Raw genomic sequence first — 14,160 nt, 5'->3', positions numbered from 1 at the left:
ACGTTACAGTGCAGCCTAGATGAAGGTGTGCTTACCGGTGTTGTCAGGGCTAGCATGAGGGACAAGGTTTATAGTGTCGGTGAGTAGTGATAGCAAGAGTACCGTTAACCTTTTAAGACAGAGTTAATTTATTCACATTAATTCCCATCAACAAATCAATTTTATGTGTCACATGAAATCTTTATTAGGCAAGGCAAGTTTATTTATATAGCACTTTTCAACACAAGGCCATTCAAAGTGCTTTACAAAAAATGAAAGACATTAAGAAAATGGCATTTAAAATCAGTCATTAAAAAGTAAAGCTAATAAAATAAACATTAAAAGAAAAAATACATGGATAAAAGTTACAGTGCAGTCTAAGATATTAATAGTTCAATTAAGAGCAGCGACAAAAAGAAAAGTCTTCAGCCTGGATTTAAAAGTAGTAAGTTGCAGCGGACCTGCAGGTTTCTGGGAGTTTGTTCCAGATATTTGGAGCATAATAACTGTACGCTGCTTTACCATGTTTAGTTCTGACTCTGGGGACAGAAAGCTGACCAGTCCCTGAAGACCTGAGCGATCTGGATGGTTCATCATTTAGCAGGAGGTCAGAAATGCATTTTGGTCCTAAACCATTCAGTGCTTTATAAACAGCAGCAGTATTTTGAAATATATTCTTTGACACACAGGAAGCCAGTGTAAAGACTTCAGAACAGGAGTGATGTGATCCACTTTCTTAGTGTTAGTGAGGACTCGAGCAGCGGTGTTCTGAATCAGCTGCAGCTTTCTAATAGATTTTTTAGTGAGACCTGTGAAGACACCATTGCAGTAGTCCAGTCTACTGAAGATAAAAGCATTGACACGTTTTTCCAAATCCTGCTGTGACTTTAATCCTAGATATGTTCTTTAGGTGATAGTAAGCTGATTTAGTAACTGTTTTAATGTGACTGTTGAAACCAATAACTAATTTAACCCGCTGACAAGAGAGCCTACCTCCGAAGATCGTGACTGGCTGAGGGACAGACTCGGGGGCAGGTTCTCAGGAATTTCTTGGCTTCTCTCCCCCGAGCCAGAAGAGGAACACTACAGCTTGGAAACAGTTACTGTTCCTGAAATTATCAAATCTGTTGGGCATCAGGGACCTGAGGCAATTGTGGCAAGCATGGCATTGTCTGAAGAGCAACAGAGTGCAATTCAGGTGGCTACCACTGGTCAGCGAACCAACCCAAACTGGCATTTGTTCAGGAAAGGAAGGTTGACTGCCAGCAACTTTGGAGCTGTCCTGAGGTCAAAGCGTGTGACTGCTTCCTTTATTGCCAGGGTGCTAGGGCAACAACAGGCCCTTGATGGTGTTTTGTCTGTACAGTGGGGGACTATGAATGAATGTGAGGGCGTCAGGGCATTCACCACTGCAACTCAGATGGAGGTCCATGAGTCAGATTTATGGCTCTCCCAATCAGGAATGTTGGGGGCATCTCCAGATGGTCTGGTAGGGTCTTCCGCTGTGCTTGAGGTAAAGTGTCCCTACGGAGCAAGGGAAATGACAATTAGTGAAGCATTGCAAATCAAGGGCTTCTTTGTCAGTAAGGAAGGAGAAACATTCAGCCTGCGTGAGGAACATCCTTACTGGCACCAAGTGCAAGGTCAGCTTCACCTCACTGCAAGAAAGAAGAAGAAATAATAAAATTGTGAATTGTTTTTAATTTACATTTACTCGCCTTTGCAATGTTGTGGTTGTTAGAGTGTTAGGTTTTCTGTCAGCTCGTCTGTTGGGAAGATATAAAATATAGTTTCGTGGAAGTCACACCGTCACATATACTGTAAGAGCATTAAGACATACAGTACATAGGCTAAAACAAAACATCTAAAGATATAACCTTGCACTTTGATAAGTCTCGTGAACATTTTCACTATTTTGACATTTTTATAGATGAAAATTGAACTAAAGAAATAAATGGTAGATTAATCCATATTGAAAATAGGTGTCAGCTGCTACACTAATTATAATAGTTATATTTCTTAATTAATTAAGATAAGATATTACTGTATTGATCCCAATTTGGGAAATGTTTGTGTTGCAGCAGCATAACAAGAAAAACAAAATATAAGTTATTATATATACAAATTATGTGAGGGATGGAATATTAAATTGAATATAAATGTAAAATGTACATGTGATTTTACGTCCAAGAGAAGCTATGGAGCAGAGAGTTCTCTGCCAGCCAGAGGTGATTTGTTATTAGTTCAATATGTCAAACTGATTTCCCTGACTACAATCTTTAGTTACATGGTGAAACGTTATGCTGCTTGTACTAATAAGACTTATCATATAAGCCACACAGGTTTTAATAGGATGTATTCATTATCTTTACTTGTGTTGCGGTCTTTTCAGCAGCGCCATCTCTATAACGGCGATACAGTCACTACCCATTATTTACATTTCACCGTGACATGGACAAAAATGTAACGTCAGCTTACCTCATGGCACGAATCCAGACTCTCCTTTGGAAAACATTGGCCGGGAAACGATAGAACAAGCACGTTTCATGCGAAGACCTGTGGCTGCAACCCGGAGCAAAGCAACAAACCATTGCGTAGCTAACTAGTAGCGCTAGCTTTAGCTAACGTTAGCCAACGAAACGAACTGCCGAGTAAAATTGGAAAACACTGGTAATTAATTATTCTATAATTTGTAAAACTACGGTGTTAAAAACGACAATTTCAAAAATACAGATTCTAATGGTCAGATATAGATATACAGATACTAAAGATAAGCAGGTACTTGCTTTAAGCAGAACACAGGGGAAAACAAACTTAGCGGGAGTGTTTACGTGTTCGGCGTAATGACGTACAACGGCCTCGACAATTTCTGTAGTCCTATTCAGCCATTCGGTAACAACCATCGTTTTTCAGACACGTAAACTCTTCAAAAATCCCCAGTGGGGTCACTGCTGATGTATTTAATGTCGTAGAACAAAACGTCAATTACCTCTTCAATTTGTGTCAACCACAGACCTTATTTCGAGCTATTTTCCAAAACCCTATGGAAAAAATGCATTGCTTTTTGAGGAAGGAACCGGAAGTGCTAAAAATGCTAACTTACTTCCGGGTTTTACGACGCGTCACTGCAGCTCTCTATGCAGATCTCCTCTAGAGCAGTGATGTTTTGGGGCTGTCGCTGGGCAACACAGACTTTCAACTCCCTCCAAAGATTTTCTATGGGGTTGAGATCTGGAGATTGGCTAGGCCACTCCAGGACCTTGAAATGCTTCTTAGAAAGCCACTCCTTCGTTGCCCGGGCGGTGTGTTTGGGATCATTGTCATGCTGAAAGACCCAGCCACGTTTCATCTTCAATGCCATTGCTGATGGAAGGAGGTTGTAACTCAAAATCTCACGATACATGGCCCCATTCATTCTTTCCTTTACACGGATCAGTCGTCCTGGTCCCTTTGCAGAAAAACAGCCCCAAAGCATGATGTTTCCACCCCCATGTTTCACAGTAGGTATGGTGTTCTTTGGATGCAACTCAGCATTCTTTCTCCTCCAAACACGTCTAGTTGAGTTTTTACCAAAAAGTTCTATTTTGGTTTCATCTGACTATGACATTCACCCAATCCTCTTCTGGATCATCTAAATGCTCTCTAGCAAACTTCAGACGGGCCTGGACATGTACTGGCTTAAAGGCCCTGTGAAGTGTACACCTGTGCATGATCTGTTATGCTAATACGTATAGTAATGACCAAAATTGTCCATTGGAACCCATATCAAAAATTTTTGGAATAGCAACAAATTTGACGAGTTTTGAATTTTCCGGGGAAATCTGCAGTCGACCTTCGCCTTCGTGGGCGTGGCTTGCGATCTACTGCGTGACGTCACGAGATGGACGCCGCCGCACTGTTTACATTCACCACCGTTCGTTTTTTCTCTTTTTCAAAGTCGAATTTCTCAACGTTTTTGAGCTAGTATTTTCCTGGAAAGTGTGTCGGAGTCGACTGGAAGTGATTGCCAATCGAGAAAACCTGACAATGGAGGCGACAGTGAAGAAAGAGGGATGAAAAACACAGGGGAAACGATGCATTGCCGCTGGCTGTAGTAATGTCAAGTCTGCCGAAGTGGCGATGTTTCTGTTCCCAAAAGATGAAGGTGAGCCTGGCTGGTGTCATTGTTTCGTAGATTATTTGATTGATCATGATAAATAAAGGCCAGTGGTCGATTCGAGAGAGAGAGAAAGAGAGACTGACAGAGTTACAGGGTTGTTGTTAGCATCTGGTGCTAGCTCGGAGCTAACGGAGATTAGCTGTTTCAACAATAAGGAGAGGGAGAGTGCTCTCCTGTGGGACAGAGAGATAACGTCAGCTCAGGGAGGTAAACTGTAGCCTAAGTTATCTCAGTGGGTTTGGTCATCTATGTAAACAAATATTTCCATCTATGTAATATTAGTTGTATAAAATAGGTTAAGAAATCCTTCCAATGTTTTTTGATTATTGAAATATATGTTTCATATGAGTGTTGAGAGCTGTATCCATAAATCTCTTAATGTTGCCCTCAAAGTGCACCAGATTGATCACTTTCCTCATCTATCCTGTCCGAAAAGCTGTCCAAATCAATCATTTCTCTCACACTAGTATCACTTTCCAGAGTCTCCGCCATGTTTACAATCGCAACTGGGTACATCTTGTGACGTCACAGCCACTATCGTCTGCAACTTCCGTTAGGCTCAGACGGCAAAATTAATAATTCATTAATTCATTAATTATGAATTATTAAAAATTATTTTAGCCATGAACAGGCACAATGATATGTAAGGAATGAAACTGCCATTTCATTTTGGTGCAAAAACATGCACTTCACTGGGCCTTTAAGCAGGGGGACACGTCCGGCATTGCAGGATTTGAGTCCCTGGCGGCGTAGTGTGTTACTGATGGTAGCCTTTGTTACTTTGGTCCCAGCTCTCTGCAGGTCATTGACTTGGTCCCCCCGTGTGGTTCTGGGATTTTTGCTCACTGTTCTTGTTATCATTTTGACCCCACGGGGTGAGATCTTGCGTGGAGCCCCAGATCGAGGGAGATTATCAGTGGTCTTGTATGTCTTCCATTTTCTAATAATTGCTCTCACAGTTGATTTCTTCACACCAAGCTGCTTACCTATTGCAGATTCATTCTTCCCAGCCTGGTGCAGGTCTACAATTTTGTTTTTGGTGTCCTTTGACAGCTCTTTGGTCTTGGCCATAGTGGAGTTTGGAGTGTGACTGTTTGAGGTTGTGGACAGGTGTATTTTATACTGATAACGAGTTCAAACAGGTGCCAATAATACAGTTAACAAGTGGAGGACAGAGGAGGCTCATTTTACCGAGGAATTTACCAATTAATTCATTAAAAATCCTACAATGTGATTTCCTGGATTCTTTCCCCCCATTCTGTCTCTCATAGTTGAGGTGTACCTAGGATGAAAATTACAGGCCTCTCATCTTTTTAAGTGGGAGAACTTGCGCAATTGGTGGCTGACTAAATACTTTTTTGCCCCACTGTATGTTGGGTATTTGGCAGTGATGAAATATATTTTGAGTGTTTATTTTATACAAAGACTGTATTGGTTTGTACTTCAATCTCCAGGGAGCCTGAAACTTGACAGGTAAGTTCTGAAGATGGTCCGAGCATCTCTAGGCCCCTGGCCCCATTTGGATTTGCAGCTGGAGTTATCTCATCTCCAAATGGTCTCTAGGTACAGATGACTTTAGATCCGCAGGTAACACCAACCCGTGGCAAAAGGGCTTTGGAATGTTTTGTGAGTTTTACCTGGATCTGCTCAGGTGTCCACTGGTCCAGATTGACAGATTTGACTCTGGAGATGTGGACACCAAGGTTGCGATGGATGCCGGCACAGCGGATACACATGAACACCCCGAGGTTCCATGATGCCCATCGAGGACCTGGAATGGGAAAGAAAGGGAAACAGAAAGAAAGAGTGAGATGTGCTTTAAAGATTCAATGTTCAATTTGTTATGTGAAGTTCCTGCCGCGTTACTCACTAGCATTTAGTGAGCTACAGACGAGACTTCCAGCCTACTGAACATTTTAAATTCAGTATTGCAATTGCCTTTTTCATTAAAATCCAATTGATGGGAGTGAAAGAACAGGAGGACTTGATGAATTCAAATGTGTGTGTGATGAAAAAGCAAACGCTATCTTTTTGAAAATCTTCACCAAACGCCAGTGTTTCCCCTATATACTAATAGTGGCGGCGTAGGAGAAAACCCACAGTTTAAAAGGGAAAAATGGGAGAAACCTCAGGGAAAGCAACAGAGGAGGGATCCCTCTCCCAGGACGAACAGACGTGCAATAGATGCCGTGTGTAAATTGAAAAGATAATACATTTGCAACATAGGTAGTCCAAATGTTTGGAAATGTATGTGTGTATAATAGGAAGATGAATCCACGAGGATATCCATCCAGGACTTATGATCCAGGACCACAGCCACGACTCAAGATCCAGGACTCGCGATCCATGACACAGGACCGCAGGATCATCCATGACTCTAGATCCCGGCGTATATAGACACCAAAAAGAAATACATTTGGGGAAGCTGGGTTATTTGGAACATGAGAGTACACAGGTATAGACAGAGAGAAGGAATAAGTAAGATGTCCCCCGACAAACTAAGCCTATATCAGCAAAACTAGGGGCTGAATCTAATCAGCCCTAACTATAAGCTTTATCAAAAAGGAAGGTCTTAAGCGCACTCTTAAAAACGGATAGGCACTTAGTTGGCATACAGGGAACTGCTTTAGGCTGGTTTAGGTCCTATCTATCTGAACGCTCTCAGTTTGTACGTGTCAACGATGAATCTTCCATGCAAACCAAAGTTAGCCATGGAGTGCCACAGGGCTCAGTGCTTGGACCTATTTTGTTCACCCTATATATGCTTCCGTTAGGCAATATTATAAGGAATCATTCTGTAAACTTTCATTGTTATGCGGATGATACTCAACTATAACACAGGATAGAATTTAAAATTCTTCTTCTCGCCGACAAAGCCCTTAATGGGCAGACGCCATCTTACCTTAAAGAACTCATTATACCCTATTGTCCTACTAGGGCATTGCGTTCCAAGAATGCAGGGTTGTTGGTTGTTCCTAGAGTCTCTAAAAGTACAATGGGAGCCAGAGCCTTTTCTTATCAAGCTCCACTTTTGTGGAATCAGCTTCCAGTTTGTGTTCGGACGGCAGACACCCTATCCGTTTTTAAGAGTGCGCTTAAGACCTTCCTTTTTGATAAAGCTTATAGTTAGGGCTGATTAGATTCAGCCCCTAGTTTTGCTGATATAGGCTTAGTTTGTCGGGGGACATCTTACTTCTTCCTTCTCTCTGTCTATACCTGTGTACTCTCATGTTCCGATTAACCCAGCTTCCCCAAATTTCTTTCTTTTTGGTGTCTATATACGCCGGGATCCGGAGTCATGGATGATCCTGCGGTCCTGTGTCATGGATTGCGAGTCCTGGATCTTGAGTCGTGGCTGTGGTCCTGGATCATAAGTCCTGGATGGATATACTCGTGGATTCATCTTCCTATTATACACAGATGCATTTCCAAACATTTGGACTACCTATGTTGCAAATGTATTATCTTTTCAATTTACACACGGCATCTATTGCACGTCTGTCCGTCCTGGGAGAGGGATCCCTCCTCTGTTGCTCTCCCTGAGGTTTCTCCCATTTTTCCCTTTTAAACTGTGGGTTTTCTCTGGAAGTTTTTCCTTGTACGATGTGAGGGTCTAAGGACAGAGGGTGTCGTATTGTCATACTGATATTCTGTACAAACTGTGAAGTCCACTGAGACAAATGTAACATTTGTGATATTGGGCTATATAAATAAACATTGATTGATTGATAGGGTGTCTGCCGCCCGAACACAAACTGGAAGCTGATTCCACAAAAGTGGAGCTTGATAAGAAAAGGCTCTGGCTCACATTGTACTTTTAGAGACTCTAGGAACAACCAACAACCCTGCATTCTTGGAACGCAATGCCCTAGTAGGACAGTAGGGTATAATGAGTTCTTTAAGGTAAGATGGTGCCTGCCCATTAAGGGCTTTGTAGGCGAGAAGAAGAATTTTAAATTCTATCCTGTGTTCTATAGGGAGCCAGTGTAAGGCAGTCAGAAAAGGAGTAATGTGGTGACTTTTCCTAACTCTGGTTAGTACGCGAGCTGCAGCATTTTGAATCCGCTGAAGCGACTTGACTGACTTCTTGGTACACCCTGATAATAAGGAGTTACAATAATCCAGCCTTGAAGTAATAAATGCATGGACTAGTTTCTCTGCATCGTTTTGAGGCAAGATATGCCTGATTTTTGCAATGTTACGTAGATGGAAGTAGGCGGTCCTTGAAATTGATTTTATGTGGGTGTTAAAGGATAAATCCTGATCAAATATAACACCATGATTCCTTACAGTCTCACTGGAGGCCAAATTAATGCCATCCATATTTAGTATATCTTTAGATAATTTGTTTCGTAGATTCTTCGGGCCAAGTACAATAACTTCAGTTTTGGTCGTGTAAGGTCATCCACGTTTTTAAGTCGTTGAGGCAGTCTTGAATTTTATTTAGATGATTAATTTCATCAGGCTTGATTGATAAATATAGTTGAGTATCATCCGCATAACAATGAAAGTTTACAGAATGATTCCTTATAATATTGCCTAACGGAAGCATATATAATGTGAACAAAATAGGTCCGAGCACTGAGCCCTGTGGCACTCCATGGCTAACTTTGGTTTGTGTGGAGGATTCATCGTTGACACGTACACGTACACTACCTAAACCAGCCTAAAGCAGTTCCCTGTATGACAACTAAGTGCTCTAGTCTTTGCAATAGGATATCATGGTCGATAGTATCAAATGCAGCACTGAGATCGAGCAAAACAACAATAGAGACAAGTCCCTTGTCTGAGGCTATTAGAATGTCATTTGTGACTTTAACCAGAGCTATCTCTGTGCTATGATGTGTTCTAAAGCCAGACTGAAAATCTTCAAATAAATCATAGTTTCTTAAGTAATCACACAGCTGTTTTGCGACTGCTTTCTCAAGAATTTTTGAGAGGAACGGAAGATTAGAAATAGGTCTATAGTTGGCTAAAATCTCTGGATCGAGGTTGTGCTTTTTAAGAAGCGGTTTTATCACTGCTACTTTGAATGATTGTGGAACATAGCCTGATAATAAAGACATATTCATAATATTTAATAAAGAAGTGTTAATTAATGGAAAAACTTCTTTTAACAGCTTAGTCGGAATTGGGTCTAAGATACGCATTGATGGTTTAGAAGAGAGAATCATTGAATTTAATTGTTCAAGGTTTATGGCTGAAAAGCATTCTAGTTTACTATCTAGTGTAATATTAGAACTTACATTTCCGGGAGCTGTTGATAATACTATACTGGTCAAAGGCAAGAGGTCATTAATTTTGTTTCTAAGAGTAACAATTTTATCGTTAAAAAAAGCACATAAAATCATTATTACTGAGTGCTATGGGAATAGAAAGCTCAATCGAGCTGTGGCTCTCTGTCAGCCTGGCTACAGTGCTGAAAATAAATCTTGCATTATTCTTATTCTCATCTATTAATGAAGAGTAGTAGGCTGCTTTCGCTTTACGCAGTGCTTTCTTATATTCATTGAGTGTAATATGCCAAATTAAACGAGATTCTTCGAGTTTAGTGGAACGCCATATCCTTTCAAGTTGTCTCGACTTTTGCTTTATTTTGCGGGTTTCGGCATTATGCCATGGATTTTTCTTTACTTTTTTAAAATAATAATAAGTGGCGAACCCTTTTTCATTTTTGATTGTTTGTTATGTGGATTTGTAGTATTTGTGTTACTGGCATAGTCGACACAGGCGGTCGCCTAGGGCGCCAGATCTGGGGGGCGCTGGCTGGTAGCTCTGGGAGGGAAAAACATTTTTTGACCGTTGGTGCTCATCCAAATGTTCGGCCTTGATGTAACAACATTCATAATTAAAACTGCGGTCACAGACGTGCACGCAGTTGTGGTCGGGCCTTCGCTTCCGAGCGCCTGTAGGGGAGGGTGGCCGGTCGTCCCGGCGTCAAGCAGATGCGCGCGAGTCCTCCGAAATGAGCCGTGCGTAATTTCTCAAACGTTCACGTCCCGGACTCCCAGGTCTTCCGGCAGCGACCGGGAAACGTATGTGGGCGCGCCGCCTGGAAGGAAAACACATGTCTGTAAAGGCTCGCCGACGATCGATTATCGTGGAGGCTGTCTGGAGGAGCCTTAACCGTGGCGTGCGGTGCAGTGTGTTGTGCAGACGTTCTGCCCTTTACCATTTGTTTACTCAATAAACGCATCTCCTTTGGATATTAGGCCATGTATGTTCCATACCAGTGGAGTTTGCTTTTTGTTGTTGTGTTTATTGATCAAAAAGCAAACCTTCAATACAGCTGTTATGTGGTCAGTCAAGGTAAGTAAAGTAATGATTGAAGCTGTGTATTGGTTAATATTAACGTATGACTTACAATGTAGTCTTAACATATTTATTGTACTGTATTACAGGATGAAAGTCATCAGATATAATTGTAAATAGCATGCTATGTAATTTAAAAGATGCTGTTAGCAGGGCAGTGGTGTTTGTTCTCGGCATGAAAGAGTTCTCCATTCCCTTTCTAGTAAGACATGTAGGTGATTAGGTAAGGTGTGGGTGAGAAGAGAAATTAAGACAGTTTTTATGTGAAATGGAAAAAAAAATGTATTTGTGCTTGAAATAGTGTATGCAATGAAACGGAATGATTGTTTTTGTCTGGGAAGTCAGATGTGTTTGCAGATTAGGTATAGAATATGTGGGAATGTGGATTGGTGTTGATAACGTCAGAGCTTTTTGCTGACTGTGGAACAACCTGTGGAAATGACTGTAAAGTAATGGACAGTAGGGTTAGGTGCAAGATGTCACAGAGTTGGTTAGTGTTTGTTGTGGATTGAGTTGACAGTGTTGAAAGCAATGGTGTGCCTCTCCTTGTGTACGCATACATAAATACATAACATATATATAGTCACACATTACTCCTAACAAGTCACTCTGGTACTGACAACAGTTATGTGGGACTCGGCAGGGATTAAGGCAATTTGTATGCCTGTCCCTGCTTCCGTTGTGTACACACACACAACCAAATCACATCAAGACCAAGAAATTACTGTGAGTGTTCTTTGTCAGTTACAGAAATGGAACTGTTGAAGGTTAGGACTGCTTGGGTATGAAACATTGAACTGCTTCATGAGTACCGAAGTACATTGGCTTGACTTTGGTTTCTGACAGATATTGAGTTTTATTTGTGACATATAAAGATTGTAAAGATGTAAAGATTAGTAAGATGTTTATGTGATGACTTTAACACATTTAAACTCAATGAGGAAATGCTGTAGCATTCATGCTAGACTTAGCTTACATGGTGCCGTTGCCCATACTAAACAGATACATGCCTATTGCACAGCTAGCATTAGCTATAGTTACCTTGTGTACACTTAGCGCTCATGTGAATCTATGTATATTACATGTGCAAGTATGACAGTATTAAGTGCCATGCATATTGTTTTTCTAATAGTTTCTCTGTGTTTGAATGTCAGCAAAGTGCAAACAACTGAATTTACAGCATGGCTGCTCATTCCCTGCCTCTCAAATGAAGTTAGCTCCCTGTTTAATTTATATTCAGGCTGAGACAGAGAATCACAGAGACACACACACACTACACAAACACACAGGCAAAAAACAAACAGACACACTGTCACAAATAAAACATTGTGTATTCATAGAGATTTTTCCTATGTCTTCAGAGTTGGATAAATCCTTGGTGTTTGAATAGTCACGTAGAACATTGTTGTCCTGAGGCAACAAACCATCTCCTGATTGATGGTTGTGGAGGGGTAACATATTTAAATGGATATCATATCAGAACTAGTTGTTGAAATATTGAATTATAGTGTATTTTGACAAAAATGCAGTTAGTAGTATACGGTCAAAACTGGTATGTAAAGGGTTGATTTTGACACACACACACACACACACACACACACACACACACACACACACACACACACACACACACACACACACACACACACACACACACACACACACACACACACACACACACACACACACACACACACACACACACACACACACACACACACACACACACACACACACACACACACACACACACACACACACACACACACACACACACACACACACACACACAGATATATCGCCAATATATTGAACACTGTGCTGCTGTCATTTCCCCCTAATGATAACCTGAGATGGTGAATTATAACTCACAATGAAAATTGTTCAGGAAATTGGGTATAGAGTAGACATGTAGAACTAGATAAGCTTATGATAAGCCAGCCTTGTCTACTTATTAAGGAAAAGTGGGAGGTTCTTTTTAATGAACATTAGCTTCTCTGCTTTATCAGCCATAAGTCTGTTCCTCTTCTCATCAAGCACATGAGAGGCAGCGCTGAACAGTCTCTCGCTGTCAGTGCTTGTGATTTGATCTTACTCCGCATATTTGTCCGGGTGTTTTGATTTCAATTGGTGGAGTAATCCCGAAGTGGTTAAAGTCTTTGCAGTTACACCCCCTCGGGAAATGTCAGCTGAACACGTTTTACAAATCGCAATCCGCGCCTCTTTCTCTGATATTAGCGGCAGACATGTTGGCTGTGAGCCAGCCGCGAGCATGGTCGCGCGCCTTTTTAACCATTTTCGGCCGATAATTTTCGGCGGCCGAATATTCGGTGCATAGATGTATCCGCGAGAGGTAGCATGGACATGCTTCATTAGCTTAACTAGCATTAGCACTGCACACTAGGCTTGGGCGGTATGACGGTATTACGGTATACCAGGGTATTTCGAAATACCGTCGGTATGATTTTCAATACCGTGACGTCACAGACTGTGCGCCAAATCACAGATGCATTTCATTCTATTACACTGACACGGAGTTTTGACATTGACGACATTGGTTGTAATGCACAGCACGCGCCAGCAGAGGGCAGGGGAGGGCAGTCCGTCTTTCCCGCTCTCAGAGCTCAGCACAGAGCTGAGCTGAGCAAGATGGCGGCAGCATTTGCCGGCCCCGAACTCGGACAACTAGTAAAAAAGACAAATGCCTCTGCGCCTGTTTGGGACTATTTTGGGTTTACTCGTCGCCAGTGACTTCATCCAGCACAACGAGAGACAGAGGCACTTCTTTGGGAATGTTTAAGACGGGGTGAGTGAGTGTTGACATTTTTTAATCCTATGCAACTGGTTGATGGTTTTGTAGTCGAGGTGGGACGGTTTTAAAAACGAAAGCATTTACGTGCTAAACATTCACGCGAGTAATCCAATGAATCAAATGGAAATAAGGTTTTTAACACATGCACGGAATAATATTGCAAAACTAGTTAGTGAATATAGCAAACTTTATTCAATAAGTCAAGTATTTACTCCCGGAAAATGTTTATGTATGATGATATATTGTTGACTTAGCTCACTATGGAAACAACGTCGGACATCTACAAACGCGTCCTGTATCCGATCTCAAAATGTGCCATTTGCACAATGTGTCATGTATGCAGCCCTTGTTTTGCACTTGCGCGCACTTTGCAAGCGTCTACCGGCTCGGGCTGCATTTTACACCGAACATATAATATACCGTTCGAAACATCTATTTGCCGCCGTTCGAACGCCACCTCACTCAAGTCGACCCAAGTCATACCGTCAGTGGCGGTTGGTGGAAAATATCTTTGGTGGGGCTGTTGATATAGTGAGTAAAAAAAATGTTTGGGGGAGAAATTACCCCTTAAATTGGGACTGATACCGTCATATACCGTACAATTGCTATATATTACTCAAGTTTGACAAAGTGGAGCAGGGTTTCTATGTAGAAGTGGGTAGTTTAATGAGTCTGTTGACGACAAAACCTCCGCGAACACACACACAGCCAAGGCAAGCTTCCTGAATTAAGTCCTGGCAATACCGGAAATGTGACATCCGGTTTGTCCTTCACAATAAAGTTTTTCAAAATAAAAAGGTACATTTAATATTGACGTATCAAATTGATGCAAATGTCTTAAACAAGACATGTATCGAGGCAATAAATGAACTGTTTATATAGCCGATCAACACCGTGT

The 14,160-nt window shown here is 41.5% G+C and overlaps 2 protein-coding genes across 5 annotated transcripts in view; both read right to left on the bottom strand.

Moving 5' to 3' along the window:
• The window catches only part of LOC307045378 (uncharacterized protein), a 103,094-nt gene that overhangs the window by 14,280 nt on the left and 74,654 nt on the right, over positions 1-14,160 (bottom strand). The gene's annotated exons all lie outside the window — the stretch shown is intronic.
• LOC307045374 (stromal membrane-associated protein 1-like) overlaps positions 1-14,160 on the bottom strand; it is a 204,905-nt gene that overhangs the window by 156,348 nt on the left and 34,397 nt on the right. For all 4 annotated transcript variants that reach the window (XM_079691000.1, XM_079690999.1, XM_079691001.1 and 1 more), the window contains exon 2: positions 5,776-5,909. In XM_079691000.1, the coding sequence (XP_079547126.1) occupies positions 5,776-5,909 (134 nt within the window). The remainder of the gene's footprint in view (positions 1-5,775; positions 5,910-14,160) is intronic.

The sequence above is a fragment of the Notothenia rossii genome (genome assembly GCF_949606895.1).
Source record: "Notothenia rossii genome assembly, chromosome: 6".
In the NCBI taxonomy this organism is placed as follows: domain Eukaryota; kingdom Metazoa; phylum Chordata; class Actinopteri; order Perciformes; family Nototheniidae; genus Notothenia; species Notothenia rossii.
Note: the sequence above shows the minus strand (reverse complement) of the source record. Positions and strands in the feature narration are given on the sequence as shown.